The sequence below is a fragment of the Cucurbita moschata genome, unplaced genomic scaffold (assembly GCF_002738365.1).
Source record: "Cucurbita moschata cultivar Rifu unplaced genomic scaffold, Cmos_1.0 Cmo_Scf00060, whole genome shotgun sequence".
Classification (NCBI taxonomy): domain Eukaryota; kingdom Viridiplantae; phylum Streptophyta; class Magnoliopsida; order Cucurbitales; family Cucurbitaceae; genus Cucurbita; species Cucurbita moschata.
The window spans coordinates 129,313-152,150 of record NW_019268576.1 but is presented as its reverse complement, the minus strand read 5'-3'; the positions used below and the strand labels follow the sequence as shown (position 1 = coordinate 152,150).

At 35.8% G+C, this 22,838-nt stretch overlaps 5 protein-coding genes across 11 annotated transcripts; 3 read left to right on the top strand and 2 right to left on the bottom strand.

The window, feature by feature from the left end:
• Nucleotides 1–28: 28 nt before the first annotated feature.
• Nucleotides 29–2,103, top strand: LOC111436880 (outer envelope pore protein 16-2, chloroplastic-like). 2 transcript variants are annotated; one of them, XM_023074665.1, is made up of 7 exons: nucleotides 29–366; nucleotides 481–532; nucleotides 729–800; nucleotides 1,110–1,141; nucleotides 1,248–1,281; nucleotides 1,627–1,694; nucleotides 1,821–2,103. In XM_023074665.1, exons 1-7 carry the CDS (start codon nucleotides 235–237, stop codon nucleotides 1,959–1,961), a joined length of 531 nt encoding a protein of 176 aa, XP_022930433.1. In that variant the 5' UTR covers nucleotides 29–234; the 3' UTR covers nucleotides 1,962–2,103. The 2 variants fall into 2 exon arrangements, with proteins under 2 accessions (XP_022930433.1, XP_022930432.1); XM_023074664.1 differs by having other exon boundaries at nucleotides 37–366; nucleotides 1,818–2,103.
• Nucleotides 2,104–2,643: 540 nt separating this feature from the next.
• LOC111436876 (zinc finger CCHC domain-containing protein 10-like) lies at nucleotides 2,644–4,656 on the top strand. Of its 4 annotated transcripts, none has more exons than XM_023074660.1 (3): nucleotides 2,644–2,869; nucleotides 3,165–3,439; nucleotides 3,799–4,656. In XM_023074660.1, the coding sequence occupies exons 2-3, from the start codon at nucleotides 3,373–3,375 to the stop codon at nucleotides 4,515–4,517; spliced, it is 786 nt and encodes a 261-aa protein (XP_022930428.1). In that variant the 5' UTR covers nucleotides 2,644–2,869; nucleotides 3,165–3,372; the 3' UTR covers nucleotides 4,518–4,656. The 4 variants fall into 4 exon arrangements, with proteins under 4 accessions (XP_022930428.1, XP_022930426.1, XP_022930429.1 ...); XM_023074658.1 differs by having other exon boundaries at nucleotides 2,981–3,439; XM_023074661.1 differs by having other exon boundaries at nucleotides 2,644–3,104; nucleotides 3,343–3,439.
• Nucleotides 4,539–5,696, bottom strand: LOC111436879 (bifunctional TENA-E protein). The gene is made up of 3 exons (XM_023074662.1): nucleotides 5,364–5,696; nucleotides 5,054–5,271; nucleotides 4,539–4,992 (listed from the first exon to the last, which is right to left on the bottom strand). Exons 1-3 carry the CDS (start codon nucleotides 5,523–5,525, stop codon nucleotides 4,665–4,667), a joined length of 708 nt encoding a protein of 235 aa, XP_022930430.1. The 5' UTR covers nucleotides 5,526–5,696; the 3' UTR covers nucleotides 4,539–4,664.
• A 462-nt stretch (nucleotides 5,697–6,158) lies between these two features.
• LOC111436875 (aldehyde dehydrogenase 22A1-like) lies at nucleotides 6,159–11,648 on the bottom strand. The gene is made up of 14 exons (XM_023074657.1): nucleotides 11,489–11,648; nucleotides 11,317–11,360; nucleotides 10,768–10,872; nucleotides 10,353–10,480; nucleotides 10,108–10,230; nucleotides 9,698–9,851; nucleotides 8,879–8,982; nucleotides 8,723–8,801; nucleotides 7,981–8,076; nucleotides 7,740–7,877; nucleotides 7,421–7,636; nucleotides 7,019–7,210; nucleotides 6,585–6,728; nucleotides 6,159–6,497 (listed from the first exon to the last, which is right to left on the bottom strand). The coding sequence occupies exons 1-14, from the start codon at nucleotides 11,598–11,600 to the stop codon at nucleotides 6,321–6,323; spliced, it is 1,812 nt and encodes a 603-aa protein (XP_022930425.1). The 5' UTR covers nucleotides 11,601–11,648; the 3' UTR covers nucleotides 6,159–6,320.
• A 3,119-nt stretch (nucleotides 11,649–14,767) lies between these two features.
• Nucleotides 14,768–20,317, top strand: LOC111436949 (ATP-citrate synthase beta chain protein 2). Of its 3 annotated transcripts, none has more exons than XM_023074750.1 (17): nucleotides 14,768–14,908; nucleotides 15,746–15,863; nucleotides 15,987–16,089; nucleotides 16,429–16,494; nucleotides 16,582–16,705; nucleotides 16,914–17,048; nucleotides 17,360–17,420; nucleotides 17,510–17,586; nucleotides 17,918–18,073; nucleotides 18,176–18,304; nucleotides 18,380–18,512; nucleotides 18,619–18,746; nucleotides 18,890–18,995; nucleotides 19,085–19,161; nucleotides 19,255–19,325; nucleotides 19,586–19,870; nucleotides 19,956–20,317. In XM_023074750.1, exons 2-17 carry the CDS (start codon nucleotides 15,764–15,766, stop codon nucleotides 20,029–20,031), a joined length of 1,827 nt encoding a protein of 608 aa, XP_022930518.1. In that variant the 5' UTR covers nucleotides 14,768–14,908; nucleotides 15,746–15,763; the 3' UTR covers nucleotides 20,032–20,317. The 3 variants fall into 3 exon arrangements, with proteins under 3 accessions (XP_022930518.1, XP_022930520.1, XP_022930519.1); XM_023074752.1 differs by lacking the exon at nucleotides 14,768–14,908 and adding an exon at nucleotides 15,043–15,165; XM_023074751.1 differs by lacking the exon at nucleotides 14,768–14,908 and adding an exon at nucleotides 15,043–15,270.
• Nucleotides 20,318–22,838: the final 2,521 nt, after the last annotated feature.

The following is a 22,838-nucleotide window of genomic DNA, read 5'->3' as shown; positions in this document are numbered from 1 at the left end:
CTACGCAGCCGATCTTTTCGCATGACACGTCACTGCCTATTATACCATCTGTCGATCCGTTCTTGTTTCTCTATTTCTTCAGCGTCCTCCTTGTATATTCTTCAGTTTAGGCACATGCGAGCGTTTCTTCGTCTCACTGGTTTTAGCAATCAAATCGACTGCAGCAGGTTTTGGAGTTCAGTTATAGTCAATCTCTGTTTCTTGTAGGCCGAAGAAGAAGATTTCGAAGAAGAAATGGGCAGTAGAAGCCTTGAGAATCGTTCTATGGTTGATGAAATCAAATGCTCCCAGGGCGGAACTTTCTTGTACGACTTTGGTCATCCTCTTCTCAATCGCGTTGCTGATAGCTTCATCAAGGCCGCTGGGGTGCGTAAGCTTTTGTGATTTTACTTTCGGATTATTTCTGTGATGATCTTGATGTGATAGTGCTGTTTGGGACCTCAATGTGTTAATCTAAGGTGTCGATGGTTTGCTGTACAGATTGGAGCATTGCAATCTGTGTCTCGAGAGGCGTATTTTACGGTTGCAGGGAGTAAGATTCGTCTCATTTACTATTTCGAACTGATCCTTGCTTTATTTGACTCGACATTCGATCACACTTGTTTTTTTATTTTGTTTCACTTTTTTGTTGTGTACTTTTTCTTTATGTTGCGCGTTTAGGCAACGATTGATGTTAAATTGGTTAACAAAAATTTGTAATGCTTGGAAGAAATTTACCATCGGTACAGGTCTTGATTCGGACAACGGACCGCGGCCTGAATTACCGGGAGCTAGAAAGCGACATGTTCCAGGTCTCAAAGGTACTCGATCGTTCTTCCGAATCAAACTCTGTTTATCCACGAGCAAACTCGTTCTCAAGTCTTCCTTGCTAGGTTTGATTTTGTTTTTCTTGCCTGGTGAAAATGTCAACTATGTCTGTAAGTTGAGTACTAATAGTGTCAGATTGATTCCACCTGTTAGATGTGCATTATTTTGGGCTACATTTGAGACATGGTTTGCAAAATTATTCTTGATACAGACTAAAATTGAAGTGCCCCTTATGGTTCTGTATAACTTGTTATGAAGAACTTTGAGATGCTTAAAGCTCACTTTCTTCATATGCCGTGCAGGAGAAACCAACAAAGAGTCTCTTGAAGCCATGGTGAGTGCTTGTGACGGGTGATTTTGTGTTGAATTTGTGATGAATTATTTGCAGCGAGTAGTGGTCTGTAAACATGTAAGAATTTTTCATTTATGGTGCATGTCAGGTGAAGAGCGTGGGACAAGAATCTATCCAATGGGGTCAGTTTCTCTTCTCTGAACTGTTCAAATATACTAATCTGGCTTAAATACCTTTCTTGCATATCTGATTTATGTGTTCTTCAAGTCACCAATTGGATGTCACCGAATTGAGTATTTGGTCCCTTTCAAATCTTTCCCAGCGTAACTTCACTACTAGATTCTCTTCTACAGTCTTATAATACTTCACCTTGGAAGATTATTTCTCTGCTTCATCTTGATTCCCTCTACAGAGAGGGTGATGAACTGAAAGCTTTTGGTTTGGCGGTGTGATTCAATTGCATATTTAGTGTTGTTTAATTTTACTTCATTGCTCTCTGCCAACTTTGTTGTTCTTTTGGGCTGTAGGATTAGCTGCTGGTGTTTATTCTGGTCTTACATACGGTTTAAAGGAGGCTCGTGGAGCACATGACTGGGTAACCCTTCTACAAAAATAACCAATAAATGTTCATGTTTTGATCAAAATATGGCATATGATTCAGGGCTTTTAGCTAGAATTGAGTTCAGAGAACACTAAAACCTCGATATTTGATTAGCAGAAGAACAGTGCAATCGCTGGTGCAGTAACGGGTGTAGCAGTGGCACTTGCATCAGACGACTCTTCTCATGAGCGTATAGTACAAAGCGCCATCACCGGCGCTGCTGTGTCGGCGGCTGCTAATATTTTTGCTGGCATATTTTAGGCTCTCCCAGTACTGCTACTACTAGGTATTGTGGCTGCCAAACTTAGGGGTGTTTATCTTCCATGCTTAAATTATGGTATCCTTGATACTCTGACTCTCTGTTATACCAAGTGACTCTCTTCTATGGTGCTTTTCTTTTCCATTTTTCGTTTTTTTTTTTTCCTTTTCGTAATAATTTCTTTGGTTACAGCATAGAGGTTGTACTAAATCTGAAATTTAAGAGATCCAACATCTTTAGTTTTATGTGTTAATACAAAAAAAATCAACAAGTAATCTCGCATGGTTCATTGAAAGCATTTTTTAAACTCTCCAATGCGCATGTATGTTTCATTTTTGAAAAGGGTTCTAATGACTACTTTTGGTCGTTGAAGAAATGGGTTTTTACAATTTCTAAATAGTAAGATTTGAATTCTTCCCTATAGTTGCACCTCAGGATAAAAATCTGTATGGCCATGGAACTTTTGATCGTTACTAACTTGGACACAAATTAATTTATATCTAATAAATTATTTCATTTTTATAAAATCGTTGAATGTTTATAAATTTATTTGATACTTTCATATACAACAACAACAACAAAAAAAAAAAGAAACTAAAATCAAAATGGTTCAAAGACCTAAAAGAAATAAGATACTAGCTTGAACGAAATTTGACAACTTAAATATGGAGGGAGTCGGTATTTTGATCTATGCACAAAACACGGAAATCAAANCCCCCCCCCCCCCCCCCCCTCTATAAAGAACTCACACAGCCTCGATCCATTCCGTTCCGACTCCTGCGCATCCTCTCCCGATATCCCCAGTATTTCTTCCGCTTGGCCTTCGCGTTTCATTCGACAATCGCCTTCTCATTGCGATCTTCTTCACTTCCTTCGCGAACTGGATTCCAATTCATCTTGGATCCCCGAGGTATGTTCCAACTGCGATTCCTCTTCTTTCAACTTATTTTTGCGGTTTAGTAGCTGCAAGCTTCGCGTATTGTCCCGATCTTTCGACTTTCCCATTTGGTTTACGAAGCAGATCGATATAAAGCCGGCGTTCTATTTCGATTACGGCTCATCAATCGGAAACAATGGAGTGTTCTGGATTATGGTCTTTGGGCTAGAATTTGATCCGATTTTCTTCTATTTTTTCGCCTTTTACGGTACTGGTAGAAACCCTAAGACTTGCTCTATATTTTGTTCTTCCTTCGTTTTTTTGTAAGGTCTATCTGATCCTAGTTTGGAGAGCTGTTGAAATGTGGAAGAAGCTATAGAGCGTGTCTTATAAGAAGGAAACCTAATGCTTCCCACTTCGTTTTTGTGCCGTCTTCTCTTTTGGTAGTGTTTATTGATTCTTGATTTGGCATTCTTATTCTTCATTTTCCTTTTGTTCTGTGCCAGTTTATTAGATTCAGTTATTGAAACAAAAGCATGTCTAGTAAGAAGGAAGAGAAGTCGCAAGCTGCTGCTGAAAGGATTAAGGCCGCTGCTCTTAGTGCAGCATGTTAAATAAAAGCTCTGCCTTATTTAGTTAGGTTTGTAAAAAACATATGAGTTCACGCGAATGGAGGAGCGTGATTTTAGGGGCCATTGTTTTGGCAGAGTGGCGGAGTCTTCGTCCACTTATTCTATTTTTGTATATTTGGTTTTTCTATTTTTGTAATTAGATTTATTATTTAAACCATTCAACGGATGTAAAATAAAGATATCGAGTCTTCAGCATTACCAGCGAATCTCTCTCTCTCCTTTTACTTCCGCTAATTTTTCCTTCGAAGAAACCTTCGGCCAATTTTTTCGTCGACATCCGATTTGCCAGAGTCAACTTTTTCGTCGACATCCGATTTGCCAGAGTCAACACAGCAAAGGGGCTCAGTCGTGCTCAGGCTGAACGAGCAGCTGCGGCTGCTGCTCGAAATGTTAATGCTTATGGGCAGAAGGAAGAAGGGCCTAGCAGATGGCAGGAGAAAAGGGAAGCAAAGAGGCAGATGTATTTGATGAGTACTGAAAAAGCAGTCAGATTGGGTGAAAGAAAGGACCTTAAGGGCTCTATGTCTAGCGCTGGTGGAGGTGCTGCTGCACAGTGCCAGAAATGTTATCAGGTGGGGCATTGGACGTATGAATGCAAAAACGAACGAGTTTACATATCTCGGCCATCTCGAACTCAACAACTTAAGAATCCCAAGTTGAGGATGAAGATGGCAGCCTCTTATGATCTGGACAACCCGGATTCTGATATGGAGGAGGAGGAGGAGAAGAAGAAGAAGACTGAGAAGCATTCGAAGAAGAAAAGCAAAAGAAAGCATGGGCGGTCCAGTAGCGATAGTGAGGCCTCTGCTTTAGAGACTGAAAGTGGGTCATCATCAGTTTCTGGAAGCAGTTCAGATTACAGTTCTTCATCTGAATCAGAATCAGAGAGGAGTCGGAGAAGGAGAAAGAAGCCGAAAAGGGAGAGAAGAAAGAGGAGGTACAGTTCATCTTCTGAATCTTCTGACTCTGACTCCGGTTCTGAATCAGAATCTGATTCCGATGATGAACGTAGTCGGAGGAAGAGCCGAAGGCACAGCAGAAGGCGCTAGGATAACCGTAATCCATCTTGATTGAAATGAAATTACAAAGCTCCATATATTTGCAACTCGTGTCATTCTAGAGATTTTGAGTTCATTTAGTTTCTTGTTTCTAGTTCAAGAACAAACGTGGGATTTCTTTTGATGCTAATTCATAGCTCAAATAGTTTGTTGTGGACCATCCCGGCTCATATTCCAAAACTCAACCTCACATTCAAGAACCCGCAACAAAACCACTTCTGTTTTCTTACTTATTTCGCCAGTAGTCATCTCCAATCGTCTATCCACAATCTTCTTCAAGGTATTGCAGTAGTTTCCAAATCCTTCGTTCCCCCATCTTTCGCAGGCTTCTCTCAATTCCAATGGCGTATTTGATCCATCTTCCATGCAGTACGCAAAGCTCTCGTGGTACACAGCTTCGATAGCCCAAAGAGCCGTAATCGCCACCGTGTACTCCATTTCCGGCCGCATCAGACTCTCCAGAAACCTAAATCAAACATTCACTATGCGTTCTCTCAAGAAAAATTGATGCTGAACTCGATACGTACCTGGAATAGCCGGCGGTTGCATTCTGTGGAACAATTTTAGTCAGGTCGATATCTCGTTTTAAGGCTTCTTTTTTGAACCACGCGAATTCGTCGTTGAGAGTAGCCAAACTACCAAGGATCACTTCCTCGTCCGCTCTATCGTCCGATTCTTTCCATGCTTTAACCAACACACTTGCGACGAACGCCGTGAAGGATCTCAGAAATTCGCATTGCTGTTCCTGAAGAATTTGAACTCGAACTCTAATTACTTTGAGAAATCGGACGTTTTCGAAGGCCTAATTTTTTTGTGGATTCATGTAAACAAACTTACCACCCAAGTTCTGAAGGCGGAGAGATCGACGGTGCCGTCGCGAATGGAGAGGACGAAAGGATGGCGTGTGGCGTCGGTGTAGATGAGACGGTGCTTTCTGATCCATGAGTCAGTGGCGGTCATTCCTCCGGCGAGTTGTGCTCTGGTTTTCGGGTCCGCCATTTTTGTTCCTTGCTTCTAAGCTCAGTTCGCAAATTTGCAACTCAGTGGGATAGATGAAGCGTGGGTGAAACTGTACGCGTGTAATTTGGTTACAACGTTCATACACGGTCGAATGCTTCGTGGCATTGAACCAATATTTTTTAATTTTAAATATTTGTTTTGTTTGTTTTGTTTGGAGTTGCCATCGAATCATTGATGTCTCATTCATTATCCAGATTGACACAGTTTAGAATGAAACATGCGTACTATCATATGAACATTTTTCAAAAAATGATTCTTTTTTCAAACTCTAAAATGATTTTAATTGTGTGTTTAGTTATTCTTTCTTAACAGTGATTATAATCAAAATTTTACTTCACAAATTAAAGTTTTAAATGAATCACTAAATTGTTATTTTAACAAAAAAACGTAGCCGCAAACTTGTAACGCGCCATATACTATGCAGAATATTTATTAAAATAACTTTTTCTTCGAACTATAAACGTTTAAAAATGAAGTAAAAATGTGAAGTTTTAAAAGTTGGTAAAATAAAAGAAGCAATGGGTTTTTTAATTTTTACAAAAGAACCTAATGGTGAAAGTTTTACTTCTACCAGACTAAATACACGTACTCAAATCTTGAACAGAGCCTAAACCGAGTTTTTTGGGCCCACCCAATGAATACTTCCCGCTTTTAATCGTCGTCTTTATAAGTAATATATGAAAGTGCTTTTATAAAATATAAAATAAAATGCTATATAAGTACGTCCACCTTCTAAGCGAATAATGTATCTTTTATTGCAAATCCCATCATCCCTCAATCAGCTTTCTTATCTCCATCGCCAATGACAGAGTTATGTTTACCCGAAGTGTTCTCCTGGGACAGCATCTTCATAACATTGATCAATGCTCTTAGCCGATCCCATATGTTCAGGCCGTACGTTGCTTCAACAACTGACATCTGAAACTCAAAAGCATTGTCTGCAACAGGATACTGATCCACACACCAAACAAACTGTTTTAGTTAATAAGAAAGAGCAAGGAAGTACTCTACCAAAACCCCTTCTAATGCCTCACTCACCGTAAGAGGCTTGGGATACTTAGTTTGAATGTAAGGCCACCACCTGTCCTCGACCACTGCTTTGACGATACAACAAGCTCGTAATCCTTCAACGCCCGAAAATCGACCGAATCCACTCTCTTTCACACCACCAAATGGCAAGGACTGAAAATCAAGTGTCTTTATAAAAGTGGCACAAACCACTAACCATGATTGAGGTTTGCTAAGTAAAATAAACTATTGTAACCAAGATTGACTTCCACACATTGGTATAACTTCTTCCGGCGAAGCATGCATTATACAATTCAATACATGTCTAACAACTGCCTATACGTCAGAGTATCCACATGCGTTCAATAACCATACGAACATATGACCCAGTAAGCATGCAACAACTGTGTCAAATATTAACTGGTAAGCAAGACTAGGGATCCATGCTTCAGAATGAATTTTACCTGACAAAAATAATTTGTGGCGAAGTCGTTAATTGCAACACTTCCACAACGTATCTGCAAAGCGATGGTCCTGGCACGCTGCTGACTGCCAGAAAACACACCACAACCAAGCCCAAATTTTGAATCATTTGCAAGCTTCACGACCTCATCATCTGTGCTGAATTTCATTATAGGCAGGATTGGTCCAAATGCCTGTATGCCACCACTTAGTTAGCACATTTGCTAACTTTTGAAAGTTGAGCAACGAGTTTTATGTCGATTTGGAGCCCTAGTCAGCTGGGGTTCGCTATCTTACTTTCCAAGATCTATTTGAGGAATTATTCAACAAAATATAATATAGGGCTACTAAAAGGGACTCCCCGAAAATCTATTGCACAAAAAGAGCATGTCAGGTATTGCTACCTCCTCTTGCATTAACTTCATGGTATGGTTGACATCAACGATAACGGTAGGTGGGAAATATTGATCGACGGCACCTTCAGGTAAATGTCCAAAAGTTCCACGAGCAACAATTTTTGCCCCCCTGTCTAAGGCATCATTTACAAGGCTCTGAAGTTTCTCAGACTGCTCTTGCGTACAGATGGCACCCATATCATATTTCCCAGCTAACGGTGGACCCTGAAGAACATTTTCGAAAAGAAAGTCTCATCTTTAATAAACCCTATATCCCAGCAGAAGAATGCACAGAGTTGAAATAAATATAATAGGAACTTATACTTACAACTGTAATAGCCTTTACACGTTCTGATATTTTATCCACAAACGAAGAATAAATGTTCTTGTGGACATAAAATCTCTCAGCCCCATTACAATTATGTCCACTTGATGTAATAGAAGCCCTGAGAGCAACGTTTACAACCTATAATAAGTAAATTAGAAACGCCCATCAGTTCACAATGACATGGAATCACACTAACAAAATAGAGCTACTAGCATAAAGTACAATTGGAGAGTATTCATACGTGATCCAAATCTACATCCTCACAGACAATAAAAGCGTCCTTCCCACCCAATTCAAGAGTAACTGGAATAAGTGTCTCGGCAGCAGTTTTCATTATCTGCAAGGAGTCATGCCAAATATGTAAAACTAGCTAAAAAGCAAGTCAATTGTTCCATCTCTTCTATTTTTAAAAAATTATAAAAGCCACACGGTGTATTAACTAGCATTCAAGGCAAAACAACAAATGAACTTCCAAGCAGAATGAATATTACTTTATATGCTAGAAACAAGCATTAAATCAGTCTATAATACTCATAAAGAATGGAAGTCATTTCCTATTATCCTCTTTTTCGTTGTTTATAGACTAGAAATAGAATAGGGAAAGAATCCCTACGGACCCCACACATTCTTCGGTGGATCATGTTTGATGGGTCCCAGGATTTTTTTTTGCTTACTCTTCTTATTTATTCACACAGACTCAAACTTCATTCTCATTCTTAGTAAACAATAAATCGGTCACCTTCTTCATTTTGAGCCTAATTGCAAAATAGTCGTAACTACAGAATAATAGAAAATTCAGTTCTCATCGCCACAACTTTTAATGGATACTTATTTTGCTTAGCCTCCAAACTCATTCCCTATTACGACAGCGGCTTCAGAGCGTTGATTGCTATTATGACATGTTTGGAAGAGACCTAAACAACTGCATGGATAAATGAAAAAGAACCAAAAATATAATATTCCAGATAAAAAATGGTTCATACCATCCTACCCACACCAGTAGACCCAATGAATATCATTTTATCTACTGAAGATACTAGCGCTTCACCTGTTTCAGAAAACCTAATACAAGAACTGGTTTAAGTAGACAAATGAACATCCTCATAAAGATAGTTCAAATGAAAAAGTAAAATGTGTACCCTGTTATCACATCGACCAAACTCTCGGGAGCTCCAACAGCAGCAAGTGCAGCTTGTATAATCCTGATGTAGAAGCATCCGGACCAACTTGCATGTTCTGAAATCTATAACAATCAATTGTATAAAATTAAGACACAATCCGTATGTAACAAGATGGTTTTATTGAAGAAGAGGATCAGCGAAACTGCACCTTTCCAAATTCCTTATTTGAAGCTTCTTTTTCTTTTTCTTTTTCACAAAGAAATCTGTATTTGTTTCTTTCTTTCTTTATTTATTTGAAACGAACTGAGCAGTCATTCAAAATGTGAGAGAAAGCTCTAAAATATTGAAATTCCTCAAGGATACGCATCCTAATGATGCATGACATCTTAAGAGCAGGCTAGGGCACATGCGATGATTGGTTGGGATGGTAGGGCATAAGAAATTTGCTGCAAGTAGTTGCTGATAGAGCATGCATGAAAGAGTAATACATCTCAAATGAATTAAAGACAACCTTCAACTTGAATACCTTGTTAGACTTCTTTAGTAGATGACATATAAAGTAAATTGTCGAGGTAAAATAAAAAGCTATATCTAGGTTTATATAGCAGATAGTTATATCTGGTAAAAACTATATATGATAAGCTAAACCATATGTATATCCCCAGGCAGCATAGCTTTAAAAATGTATTTTCTATATTTTCTGTATTCTCTCTTACAGTACAAATTTGTAGTCATCAATACAAAACCTTTAGTCAATATTCTCTTTGCGTTTTCTTTATCATGTTCTTTGTATTCATCTAGATTGAGTGTGTGCGTTGTTGTACGATCCTAACATACCTTAACTACAATGCCATTTCCTGCAAAGACTGCTGCAAGGACTGGATTGAAAATGTTATGGAATGGATAGTTCCATGGAACTATTGCCCCAATGACTCCAAGGGGATGAAATTCCACTCGTGCTTTTTTGTGAAGTGTTGCCCTCCCACATGATCTGCAAATTGAAATAGGCTAAGAGATCAAAGCCGTAACTAGGGACATTGGGACAATTTCATTTCCACAGTGACAAGTTGCATGTCCAAGGAAAGAAATGACTAGGTGTATGAGCCACTAGCTGATCAAATAAGGAATTCATTGCTGTGAAGAAAAGGTATACAAATTGTAAAGTAACCAACCCGATGTAAGAAGTGTTATTGTGCTGCAATACCATATTTTCAAGAAGTATAAAAAGTAGGGGAAAAGAGAGATACCGGCTCTCAGGCTTCAGCCATTTCTCACCCTCTGAAAGAAGCCAAGTAATCTTTTCACATATCGCCATAACTTCTCCTATACTAGCATCCACTATCGTTTTCCCAGTGTCACGGGAGGAGATCCTAACCCGAACAGTAAATAATTAGAACGACAGAAAATATCCACAAGGCTGCTTGTCTCTTTTTACTCTTGGAGAATATAAAAGAACATAAATCTATAGTATATTAAAATAACAGGATCTTACTCGCAAATTAGCTTTTGGTGTTCAATTATATACTTCAAAATTATCCGTAAAAGCAAACGCCTTTGCTTGAAGCTACTTTTGGCCCATTCGTTTTGTGCTTTTCTGGCTGAAGCAACACGCTCCTTGACCTACACATAGAAGTTAACAGCAACACAGTAAGTTTAAGCGATCACTACGGTTTCTCTCTCCCTTTTTCTTCTATCAATAAACCCTTCTAATAACTAAAGCCATCAAAAGTTCGAGTAAAAAATCACGGCGGAGTATTGTCATGAAGACACCACACTACAACGTGCAGGAGCCTGATATGGAAAATCTCTCGTCCATCCAAATTCAATATAAATAATAACAAGACAAATGCCAAAAGTTTCAACAAGTTCACCAATCCAACTATTGTCAGCCAGCAATAAGTACCAACCTCGTCTCGTGTCAATGCAGGAAAGAATCCCAAGTATTTCATATTTGCAGGCTCGTAACATTGGACCTTCTTGTCTTGCTGTTGTGTCTTTACTCTAGGTGGAATCTGTTCAGTAATCACCAACCAAAAATTATGGAATCAGAAAGTTCGGCCTCGTAAAATTTGAAATAAAAAGGCCATTGCCTACTGCAAGCTTTGATATGGACGAACGAATGGTTTGTAATATCCAATAAATAAGTTAACCTGAATCTTTAAAATTTTCAGAACAAAACTTAAAAAGGATTTATAATTTTAAAGACATATTAGTAAGCTAGTAATTCGCTTAGACCAGGTCCAAGAACATCCTCCCAGTGAGTATGTTCCATAATAGAATCAAAGCTTTAGTTCCGGAATCGAAATTTCAATAGCTTACTCATATTCATATAGCTAAAATCAAAGCAAGAGAATGACTTGTTAAAAGAACACGTATTGCTAGAAATGAAGCAGCAGTGTATCATCGAACTATTAAGCATAGCTAAAATCAATTGTAGAATGTCTAGAAATACTTACATAGATGTAGCTATTCTCCGGCGCCTGATTCCCGTCGTCCACAACTGGAGGAGTATGAGTCGGAATAAATGATCGAACACAAAATAAAAAAACGGAGGCATAAAACGCTCGAGTGCGAGTGAATTCAAAACCATTCGAATGTACAGAGAGAACGAGAGAGTAAATTTGTCACCGTCAGATGCGTCAACTTCGATTGAAGGCACATTCGGAGGGATGAGCATCACGAGAAACCTACAGATGGCGTAAGCAAATCCTAGAACAAACACAGTCCACCAAAATGCCATCGAGTTCACCGACGACGATGAAGAACGCGATCTCCGATAAACTTGAGTTTCTTGTATCAAATTTTTGGAGCGAATAGTAAAATACAAAAGAAGAATATTAACAGAGGAGGGATGGCGGGAAAAGACAATTGGCTGTTTCTCTTTTATTTGTCTATTAATTATCATTTAATCTCTTAATCTCTTAAATTCCACTCTGATTGTGTTAATATTTTCAATTACTTACTTCCAAAAAAATATATATATATTAAAAAATGTTTGTGATAATTCAAATTGGACCCCAATCTTTTATTAATTCAAATTGAACCCTAATCTTTTATTAATTAAAATTGGACCACAATCTTTTATTCATTATTTAATCACTTAAAATTTAAATTCTCAATTACTTACTTTCAGAAAATTATTTAAATTTATTCAATAAAACTAACTATTTACCTAAATTTAATGCATGATAAACACAGATTAGGCTTTCATCTTCCCTTAATTATTTAGTCTCTTAAATTTTAAAGTCTACTTTTATTTACTTAAAAAAATAAAATTGTTGAATAAAACTAATTATTTATCCAAATTAAATACGTCATAAATACAAACTAGACTCTAATCTAAAATTAAAAATTTGTTTAAATAAAACTAATTATAATAATGTGTGATAAATACAGACTAAGCCTATTAGATAATTATTTAATTATCAATTGCTTACTTAAAAAAAATTGTTCAATAAAACTGATTATTTATCCAAATTGAATGCATGATAAATACAAACTAATCTTTCATTAATTATCAATTAATTGTTTAGTCTCTTTCATTTTTAACTATTAAAATTTAAAATAATTATTAAATTATTTAATTTTCAATTGTTATATTATTTTGACTAATATATTTCAACATATAAATATGTCGTTTAGATGGTTAAGACATGAGATTGTATTCATAAAACCAAGCCCACTCAAAAACTAAATTCATATTATATATTGAATGTTAATAAAAAAAAAACAATAATATAATAAGATATAACCAAGGACCATAGACTATAGGTTACATATTTTATTGTTCTTGCTATTAACTTAACCGTAAGAAGCAAACGAAAGACTTGTCAATAGAAAATTAAAAATAAAATCATTTAATTTTTATCTAAAAAATTTATACTTAATGATTCAATAATAACATAGTAATTATCATTATTTTAAATATCGTTCAAAGTACTTGAAATTTATAATACACAATAATAAACAAAATTTAAGACAATATTATTATTATTTTATTAAATATGGACACGCGAGTGTTGGATCGGTATGGCAACTCTAGAGGGGGGTGAATAGGGTTTTAACGATAAAAGTGTTTAAACTTGATTAATTTTTTCTAATTATAAAACTTTTTACAAATAAGTAGAAGATGATAATTACTAAAACAAAATAATTCAAGTCAAAACAATAATCAAGTAGAACATGCAATAAATCATAATAATAATCTTGAAATTAAATGGGAAAGAGTTAGAGAAAATGACACCGCAGTTTTATAGTGGTTCGGTCAAACTCGACCTACTCCACTCCCCAAGCGCCTCTTGGGAATTTGAATAAAGAACTTTTCCGACTCTTTCCACGGATCAGAGCCAAACCGGTACACCGCTCTTTTTACGAGTTCAAGAGCAAACTCAATCCTTTCCACGGCGCAGGATCAAACCGATACAAGTATTTGAGTTTGATAATAACACACCACAACTCTCTCAAAGAGTAGATTTACAATTTGGGATACTCACAACTATTTCCTCACAATATAATAATAATACCTCTCAAGAATAAGATGAAAAGAAGTAAACTTGTAAGTTTGGAGAGAGCAACAAACAATAGAGACTTTGAACAAATGAGGATTGAAGAATGTATGTAAGTTGTGTGTTTTAAAAATGTGGGGAAGATGAGTTTATATAGAGGAGAAAAGTGACAAAATGTAGGATTGAATATTGACCATTGGATTGTGTTAGGAATAATGGAATGTAGAGATTAAAAGTAATTAAATAAGAAAATTTTATAAATTCATTTATTTCAAAATTTTAATATAATAGTAATATAATATAATAATAATAAAAAGTTATGTGAGTAACGGTCAAATGAAATTCAAAATTTATTATAAATATAATAATATAATAATAATAAAAATGATGTGAGTAACCACCAAAATTTTAAAATATAATAATATAATAATATAATATAGTAATAATAAAATTCGATGTGAGTAACGGTTATATTCAAATTTATATTTTGTAAAAATAATTTTATTTAGAAATGTAATAATAAGAAAAACTCCACCATTTGTTACTCTTCCAATATTATAAATGTCATACTTTGATATATTTTGATTTGTCCATCATTTTGATTTTGTTGCCACATCATCACGTCGGGTATGTTGTCTCGACTCTAATTTCTTCGTTTTAGCTCTGATTTGAGTAATTGAAAAGTTGTTGTAATCGTTATTCCCGACCTTATACTGTGGACAGTTCAAAAAACTGAAAATAGTTAATAATTAAAAGTAGGTTTGTTATCATCAAAACATCAATAATTAATTCATTGAAATTAATGAATGTGAGATCAAGGGCCAGCCAACAGCGAGTACACAAATGTCACGCAAAAGGTGCTCCATTGTCCTTATTGAACGAATTTTTGAAAGGAACTTTATAACTTTTAAATTTATTCTATTTTGATTCTTAAAACTTTAAAATTTATTCCGTGATAAATATTTAGTCAAATAAAATTTATTTAACGGAAGTATTTTATTATTTAAAATCCATTGAAATTTTACTTTAATTATTAGAAAAAAAAACAGGTATGGTTTTAAAAAATAAGATTACACTGAAATTCAATTATCTAAACTGAATTATATAAACAACTTGAATACTAAGAAAGAGATGAATTTAAAGCAATCGTGGTAACATTTAGTAATAAAAAATTCGAAATTAAATAGAAACAACCGAACTAACAAAAAATAATAATAACTTATGGTAAAAAAATATAAAATTAAGTGATATTTTTATTAATTTAGTCTTAAAAAAAAACCCGGCCGAGCATGATTGATTGCAGTTGCCGAATGAAGCAAAACACGAGCATCACGTGCTCATGGTCATGAGCTAACTAACAGTGCCATAGACGCAAGAGCACGTGCCCGGATCACCCGCTTCGTTCTTCTTCTACTTCTGTCGCGCCTCTCTTCAACGTTCCCCCAAGCTTACCATTGGCCACTTCTTTATGTAAACCCCCATTTCATTTCCCAACTTGTAGTATATATTTTCTGTTGATCCACCGTCGCCAGTGAGCTTTCCGGTCCGTTTTCTCTCTTCTACCACTCATCATTTGCGCTTCTATTTTTCTCTTCTGGATCTGTTTTTCACTTCTCTTCGATTTGAATTTCTGTTTTCCTCTCTTACATTACATGTATTCGTCCCGCTTTTACTCATAATCCTCCAAGTATCGCGGTTGCCGATCTCTTCGGAGCTTAATTTCTGCGTGTTGAGAGATTTTTTTTTGGATTGAACATCATGTTTATCGGCATTTGATTTGCTGATCTGCTGGATTTGGTGGTTGTTTGTGTTTTCTAAGGCATTAAGCTTATGAATGTGTTTGGTCAAATTGCGAGGGTTTAACTCTGTCCTGTTTTAGTTAGGCTGTACTTGTTTCGAGGCGTTGTACGTTATTCTTTTCTTCTTCTGTTTAGTTCACTTGATTCTTATTTAATTTCTTGGATCTCCTTCCGTTTTCAGAGATAGATTTGTTGAGTAATGTAAAGATTGAATGCAGCACTGTTTGATTCTGCGAACGTTATTCCCCTTTTTGTCCACCTCGCTGTTCGTCCACCTTAGATCGCCATGGTTTCTGAACAGTTGTCTTTAATACGCATAGGGACTTTTTTCTTTTTCTTTCCTTTTTTTGTGGAAATGTATAAAAGAGAGGAATCGTGTAATAGCTAATTAGATACTCGGCTTCTGTGATGCGGGGAGATGTATTGGGGAAGTTCATTTATCTAAATCTACCTGTCTTGCTAATTGTGTCCGTGAATTTTCGTTTTAATCTGATTTGATCTTTGTTTTTTAAAAGAATTATATATATATATATAAAGATCTGATAACGAAAGGTATGATGAAACATAGTTCCTTTGCGCAGGTTCCCTTGACGCTCACCATGGCAACCGGACAAATATTTTCTCGTACGACGCAAGCACTATTCTACAACTACAAGCAACTACCCATCCAACGGATGCTTGACTTCGACTTCCTCTGCGGTGTGTATCAAGTCTTATAGTTTCCCATCAGTAGTATGAACTAAAATTTCTGAAGTTTCTTTTTGTTGGTTGTGAATTGTGGTTATTTGCATTCTTAACCTTCATTTTGACTTAATTATTCAGGGAGGGAAACGCCGTCAGTTGCTGGAATCATCAATCCTGGTTCCGAGGGATTTCAGAAACTCTTTTTTGGTCAAGAGGAAATTGCCATCCCTGTGCATTCTACGTGCGTAATAAACTTACCCATTCTCTTCTATTTACTATGGTTTTTCATATCTCACCTTTATTGACATCTAATTCTGGATACGAATTTAAAACCATTGCTCAATGACTTTCTTAACGGCTTTTAGTTCCAGAAGCCTCTTGTAAAGTTTGCTATTCTAACTTATGTTTTTTTACAATACCATTTCGTTACATTATCTTTGAAATTCAATTACTAGTTTGAAATGGTAGGTTTTAATCTTCTTAACTTGATTGAGTATCATTGGCCAATATTTATTTATTTATATATTTTTTTAACAAGCAGATTAACTTCTTAATTCTTTTTTTTTTAATACATTTTCAGAATTGAAGCAGCTTGTGCAGCACATCCCACAGCCGATGTCTTTATCAACTTTGCATCCTTCAGAAGGTTAGTGTTCGTTGTTGCAATTTTATTTTGAGAGAACAAGAGCTTTCTGTTTCCAGTCATAACTAGTTTATGCTGCCGTATGTGCAGTGCTGCTGCATCATCAATGTCTGCTTTGAAACAGCCTACCATCAGAGTTATAGCTATCATAGCTGAAGGTGTTCCAGAGTCGGACACTAAACAGTTGATTGCATATGCACGGGCTAACAATAAGGTGAGAAGACTTGATGTTTTTAACTGACCTTCTAGCTTTAGTAACGCCCAGAATATATATTTGCAATCTTATGTATGTCAAGCAGAAAGGCACATACATACTCCAAATGACTAGTGAACTGAAATACATCATAAATGGAATAAAATCTACAAGTGGACGGGTTCATTAATGAAATTGAACATTTTCTCTCTGCTTAATTTAAATGCAGGTAGTTATAGGCCCAGCTACTGTTGGTGGTATTCAAGCTGGAGCGTTTAAGATCGGTGACACTGCCGGAACAATTGACAATATAATACAGTGCAAGCTGTACAGGCCGGGATCTGTGGGCTTTGTCTCTAAATCAGTATGTGATTGTTGCTGAACTCTTCGTCTAATATTTCCCTTAACTTTTTTCATTAACTTAGTTATTTCGATCAAACGTGTGCATTTATGCATTGTAAAGATTGTTTGATAGATTTATAATGTATCACTAATTCATGTTTGCATTCCCGATTTTATTTCAATGTTTCTGATAATGTCATGCATCCTGGCTATTTAATTAATATGCAATTTGCTGTCTGGCTTTCTCCAAATGCCAAAAATCGAGTGCCACGCTCTAAATAAGCAATTTACTGAGAAGTGATACGAGTATGATAATGTTATATGGTATCACAGGGTGGAATGTCCAATGAGATGTACAATACTATTGCCCGTGTTACAGATGGAATTTATGTAGGTAAACTTCCTAAGTTTTAACCGATCTTAGTCTAGGACAGTTTTGAAATATTCAATCTGATTCGTGATTCATATTCTTTAATTGCACAGGTATTGCAATTGGAGGTGATGTGTTTCCTGGTTCCACTCTTTCTGACCATATTTTGCGGTTTAACAACATCCCACAGGTCTTGTGATTAACACATTCTGTATTGTTTGTTGCTTTTTTCAGCTTTATTTCTGGTCTGAAAATCCGATCAAGTAGATGAACTAGCAACTCTTTGTGCATGCCAGAAGTCATTAGTCTTTTAAGGTCCTTAGCCCCAGAAGGACCATTTCCTCAACCCACGCCCCGCCCCCAAACACACACATGCGCACAAAAGCAATACTTGGTTTAACTATAGTACATGTTGCCTCCTTATTGTGGCTGGCAGTGATGATAACACTTTAATGAAGTCATTACTAAATTGGATCCTTGTTCTTTGAATATAATATGCTTTTCATTTTGCTCTTTTTTAGGTTAAGATGATGGTTGTACTTGGTGAACTTGGTGGTCGGGATGAGTACTCTTTAGTTGAAGCCATGAAACAAGGAAAAGTTAACAAACCAGTGGTTGCTTGGGTTAGCGGTACTTGTGCTACACTATTTAAATCTGAAGTTCAATTTGGTCATGCTGTAAGTTACACTGGACTCGTCCTGCTTACGATATTGTTATTCTATTAATAGGATTTATAGACACATTATTTACTCCTTGACCTTCTCTGACGTTGACTACAGGGGGCAAAAAGTGGTGGTGAGTTGGAGTCTGCTCAAGCCAAAAATCAGGCTCTAAGGGATGCTGGAGCAATTGTTCCTACGTCATATGAAGCCCTTGAAGATGCAATTAAGGAAACATTTGGAAAATTGGTAATTTCATTTATTATGCGACTTCCATCTATGACTGCCAAATAATTTAATTGTTCCATCTGATTTGATGCCTAGGTCGAAGAGGGGAAAATTACTCCAGTAAAGGAAGTGAAGCCTCCACAAATTCCTGAAGATCTTAACTCAGCAATTAAGAGTGGAAAAGTCCGGGCCCCAACCCATATTATTTCCACCATTTCTGATGACAGAGGTTTGTTTTAACCTAGCCCAAAATTTTCTTTCAGCACTTTTTGGAGTTTAATAGCATTAAATAAGTTAGTTATAATTGGGTTTTGAAAAAAAAAAAATTAAAATAGGTGAGGAGCCCAGCTATGCTGGAATTCCAATGTCTTCCATTGTGGAGCAAGGCTATGGTGTTGGGGATGTTATTTCACTATTATGGTTCAAGCGCAGCCTTCCTCGGTACTGTACACATTTTATTGAGGTAGGTAACTTGCAGTATGGAACTGAGTATCTCTTACTGGTTGCTTAATTGTAGTTTTGCTTCTTCACTTTCACGAACACTCAAGGGGGAAGTTGAAATTATAGTCTTGGATCCAGGCTTGAAAAGTCTCATGCCCTTTTCAGATATGTATCATGCTCTGTGCTGACCATGGTCCTTGTGTATCTGGAGCGCACAACACTATAGTAACAGCTAGGGCTGGAAAAGACCTCGTGTCCAGCCTTGTCTCAGGTTATAATTTTGTTTTATTTGGACAGGCATGTTTTTTAGTCTATTTTTTATTTGCCTAATCAATGACGGACAATGACATTCTGAAATAGGTTTGCTTACTATTGGCCCACGATTTGGTGGTGCCATTGATGATGCTGCTCGGTATTTCAAGGATGCATATGACAGAGTGAGATTTTTTCATTGCTAAAATGTTGAATGAAGTGGGTGCTTTCTGCGTCCTTTTTCTCTAAACCTTTATGTTGTTTCCTGTCTTTTACAGAATCTTACACCTTATGAATTTGTCGAAAGTATGAAAAAGAAAGGGATTCGTGTGCCTGGAATTGGCCACAGGTATTTGACAATATTCTTGTTCAAATTGTTAAAGATTGTTGGAACGGAGTCTCACATTGGCTAATTAAGGGGATGATCATGGACTTATAAGTAATGAATACATCAAAAAGTCACGAGAGCTTAATATCATACCATTTTGGAGAGTCGTAATTCCTAACACAAATAACATGGCTTTATAACATCTTTTAGGTTGTTTTCAGTTTGGATTGCTGATTGGTAATTCAAATGCTTAATCGATGGTTTGATTTTGGTGGAATAAGGGTCAAGAGAGGCGACAACAGAGATAAGAGAGTGGAGCTACTGCAGCGGTTTGCACGGACTCATTTCCCATCTGTGAAGTACATGGATTATGCTGTGGAAGTCGAAACTTACACTCTCTCAAAGGCAAACAACTTGGTTCTTAATGTAGATGGTGCAATTGGATCCCTTTTCTTGGATCTTCTCGCTGGTAGTGGAATGTTCAGCAAACAAGAGATCGATGAGATCGTCCAGATTGGCTATTTGAATGGCCTGTTCGTGCTTGCTCGATCCATCGGTCTAATTGGGTGAGTGGTCATCCTTTTCTGCTTACTTTTAAAGTATTTGGATCCTTTAAGCTGATCGCTTTGTTGCTACAATTGAAATTTCCAGACATACATTTGATCAGAAGAGATTGAAACAGCCACTTTACCGCCACCCATGGGAAGATGTTCTCTACACCAAATGATGAAATTACAAATACCGATCTAAACAAGTATGTTTCCTTGCAATATTATTTTTGGTGGAATCTTTCTTTTCTTCTTCTTACCCACCCCTCCTTAGATCACTGTTTGTAATGCAATGCCTTAGTTTCTTTAAGTTTCATTAAGGTTGACTAGTCCATAAAAGGGAAAAATTGCAGTTCAATTTGAAATAAAAAAATTATGTTGTCCATCTGCTACTACCCTGATGTATAATTATCTCTCTGGACTATTAAAAGTAATGGAATTCTGGCATGAATTTTTGGTCTTCCATTGATGAAATGATCGTTTCTTCTACCAGTTCATAACTAGTCAATATTTTGCTGCTACTTCTACATACATACATATATATTCCACTGTTTGTGCATAACTTTTTTTCTTTACATATATTTTAATTTTCGGATTGAAAAAATGATAAAATCTAAGGTTAAAATACCACTTTGGTTCATGTACTAGTTAGGTACAAGGTTTGAGAGTGGTTGTTTTTTGGTGCCAATTTCATGGGATTCAATATTGGAAGCTGATTGCTCTAAAGTAGGAAGTTTGAAAATTAATGAAAGTTCGTTGGTTATTGTTTCATGGAAGAAAAAGAAGAAATTAAAGGCCACGACGTAGAATTCAACTTTTATTTATTTATTTATTTATTTTTGTTGTAATCAATTTGGCTAAATAAATATAAATATATGTCTATATATATAGATATATATATATAAATGTGGGTGCTGTGTCTTTGTTTGCAAGTTGCAAAATTGGAATGCGGTGCACGCTGTGGAGACATGTTTTGCACGCAACCAATGTTCAGCTTTGAAAGAAACAAAGAATAAAATTCCATAATTACCCATTCTTCAATGGTGAAGAAAAAGCCTTAGCATCTGCCTCAAAAAGCATCTTAACATTTTTCCTTAAAAATGTTAAAATTACCAAACACACCCTAATTTTTTTTATTTTAAATAATGAGTTAAATATTTCATTTCAGCTACAAAATATAGCATGTAGGCTCTTATTTGTCAATTTTATTTAAATTTGTAGGTTAGATTATGTAGGGGCATGATGGGCATTTACTCAAGCTATCAACTGGTACTAAATAATATTGTTCCAAGTGTCATACATCATCCTCCCGTCACTTAATTTCATTAAATAATATATTTTAATTTCTTTAAGAAAACGATAAATAAAATATAATTGGCAGACAGAAAAGAAAGTTTCAAGGTTCAAGACGGGCCGTGAGTTTGGTTCAAATGTGGTAAAAACAAAGTCAAACACTTCAAAAAATTAATTTTTTTTAAAAATAATAATAATAAGAAAAACTGAAAAGAATTGTCTTCATAAAGAAGCAAAGTGTAGCTTTATCATTTCCTCTATTTTTGGTATATTTCTCTTACAAATCCTTTCAAATCCCTCCCAAATTTTAAGGTAAAAAGGAAATTGATACCGACCATTGAACAGGATGAAACTTGTAATTTATTAAATAAATATTCAAAAAAGACAAATAAAATAAATAATTAACTTTTTTTTTTTTTTTTGTTAATGCATCGACCAATAGCAACTTCATCAAACTCTTTTTTATTATTATTCAATGTGTATGTATATACGACTTTCTTATCAAATTATTGTCGTATTAAGTTAGCTACCTTAAATTATTGAGCTTGATAATTAAAAAAATCAATGGCATTAATTGGGCACACAATACATGAACCAATAGCAATTTAAGCAATTTTTTCTTTTAATTTTTTAATTTTGAAAAAAAAAACACCCCGTTATTAAAATTACAGCATCAATCCTCATTAGGAATCTAAGTAGCCATAGAAGATAGGTAAAATAAAAGACATGAATTCCTGATCATTCACAACCAGATACCTCTTCGATTCTTACTTCATCCCAATTGTCAAACTCATTATTGAGAGACGGCTTTTATAGAGAGCTAATCTACTACCCTTCTAATTCCTTCCTGTTTGGTATGATTCCTTAAATAACCCTCAATCGACTTTATTATCTTAACAGGTAGGTCACTCTCTAATTAAATGGCTATTCCCCTACTGACATTCTTGCTAGCCAGAACATTTGACTGTATGACCGGAAGCTTTCTAGTAAATCTCACTAAAAAATTATTTCAAATTAATAAAAATCAAATTTAAATTGGATTGGAACTCGAAAATACACCTACTAAATTTTGACATTCAAATTGGGAGGAACTAAAATAGAAGGAGACCACGTGGAAATAGTTTTTTTAATTTGTTTAATTGAAAAAAAAAAACAAAGAGAGAGAAAAATAGGGTACTTTTTGGAAATTCCGACCAGAGAGAGAAATTCGGGGCCGTAATAATAAAAATAAAAAGTGAAAAATTGGAGGTGTGTGATTCGCCACGACCGGCCACTCGCTATTATATATTTTATTGAAAGGAAATTATTGTTGTTGTTTTTTTTTTTTTCTTTCTTTCTTTCTTTTTTAGAGTAGAATGACTAAAGTGAATTTTCCAAATATATATATATAAAAGAAAAATAAGCTCCATTTCCATTTTTCTTCAGTTGGGATTATTTTTATTTTTAAAAAAGGAGGCGGAGCTCTGGAGGAAGGCTAAAGTAAAAGGGACAGAAGGTTCTTGACCCATCAGGAGGAAACCCTTCATTCTATCAATTCAGTCTCAGCGATTGACTCGGCCACCAGTAAGAACATGGGGGATTGGATTGGATTGGATTGGATTGTATTAGATTGGATTGGCTATCTAGTTTTTGTTCTTAAAGCTCCTTAATCCCTGGGTTCAACGGAATTGGTTGATTTTCGTTTTCCTTTTTC

Excerpts from the sequence above, each read along its gene's own strand:
- LOC111436880 (XM_023074664.1), top strand. The coding sequence starts at position 235 with ATGGGCAGTAGAAGCCTTGAGAATCGTTCTATGGTTGATGAAATCAAA. Across the intron at positions 533-728 it reads GTATTTTACGGTTGCAGGGA|GTCTTGATTCGGACAACGGA; the intron begins GTAAGATTCGTC and ends CCATCGGTACAG. Across the intron at positions 1,695-1,817 it reads CTCGTGGAGCACATGACTGG|AAGAACAGTGCAATCGCTGG; the intron begins GTAACCCTTCTA and ends TTTGATTAGCAG.
- LOC111436876 (XM_023074660.1), top strand. The coding sequence starts at position 3,373 with ATGTCTAGTAAGAAGGAAGAGAAGTCGCAAGCTGCTGCTGAAAGGATT. Across the intron at positions 3,440-3,798 it reads TAAGGCCGCTGCTCTTAGTG|CAGCAAAGGGGCTCAGTCGT; the intron begins CAGCATGTTAAA and ends CCAGAGTCAACA.
- LOC111436879 (XM_023074662.1), bottom strand. The coding sequence starts at position 5,525 with ATGGCGGACCCGAAAACCAGAGCACAACTCGCCGGAGGAATGACCGCC. Across the intron at positions 5,272-5,363 it reads CCGCCTTCAGAACTTGGGTG|GAACAGCAATGCGAATTTCT; the intron begins GTAAGTTTGTTT and ends CAAATTCTTCAG. Across the intron at positions 4,993-5,053 it reads GCAACCGCCGGCTATTCCAG|GTTTCTGGAGAGTCTGATGC; the intron begins GTACGTATCGAG and ends TGTTTGATTTAG.
- LOC111436875 (XM_023074657.1), bottom strand. The coding sequence starts at position 11,600 with ATGGCATTTTGGTGGACTGTGTTTGTTCTAGGATTTGCTTACGCCATC. Across the intron at positions 8,802-8,878 it reads TTGGTCGATGTGATAACAGG|GTTTTCTGAAACAGGTGAAG; the intron begins GTACACATTTTA and ends TTCTTGTATTAG. Across the intron at positions 6,498-6,584 it reads AGTATCCCAAGCCTCTTACG|TATCCTGTTGCAGACAATGC; the intron begins GTGAGTGAGGCA and ends TGTGTGGATCAG.
- LOC111436949 (XM_023074750.1), top strand. The coding sequence starts at position 15,764 with ATGGCAACCGGACAAATATTTTCTCGTACGACGCAAGCACTATTCTAC. Across the intron at positions 18,996-19,084 it reads CGTGTCCAGCCTTGTCTCAG|GTTTGCTTACTATTGGCCCA; the intron begins GTTATAATTTTG and ends ATTCTGAAATAG. Across the intron at positions 19,326-19,585 it reads GTGCCTGGAATTGGCCACAG|GGTCAAGAGAGGCGACAACA; the intron begins GTATTTGACAAT and ends TGGTGGAATAAG.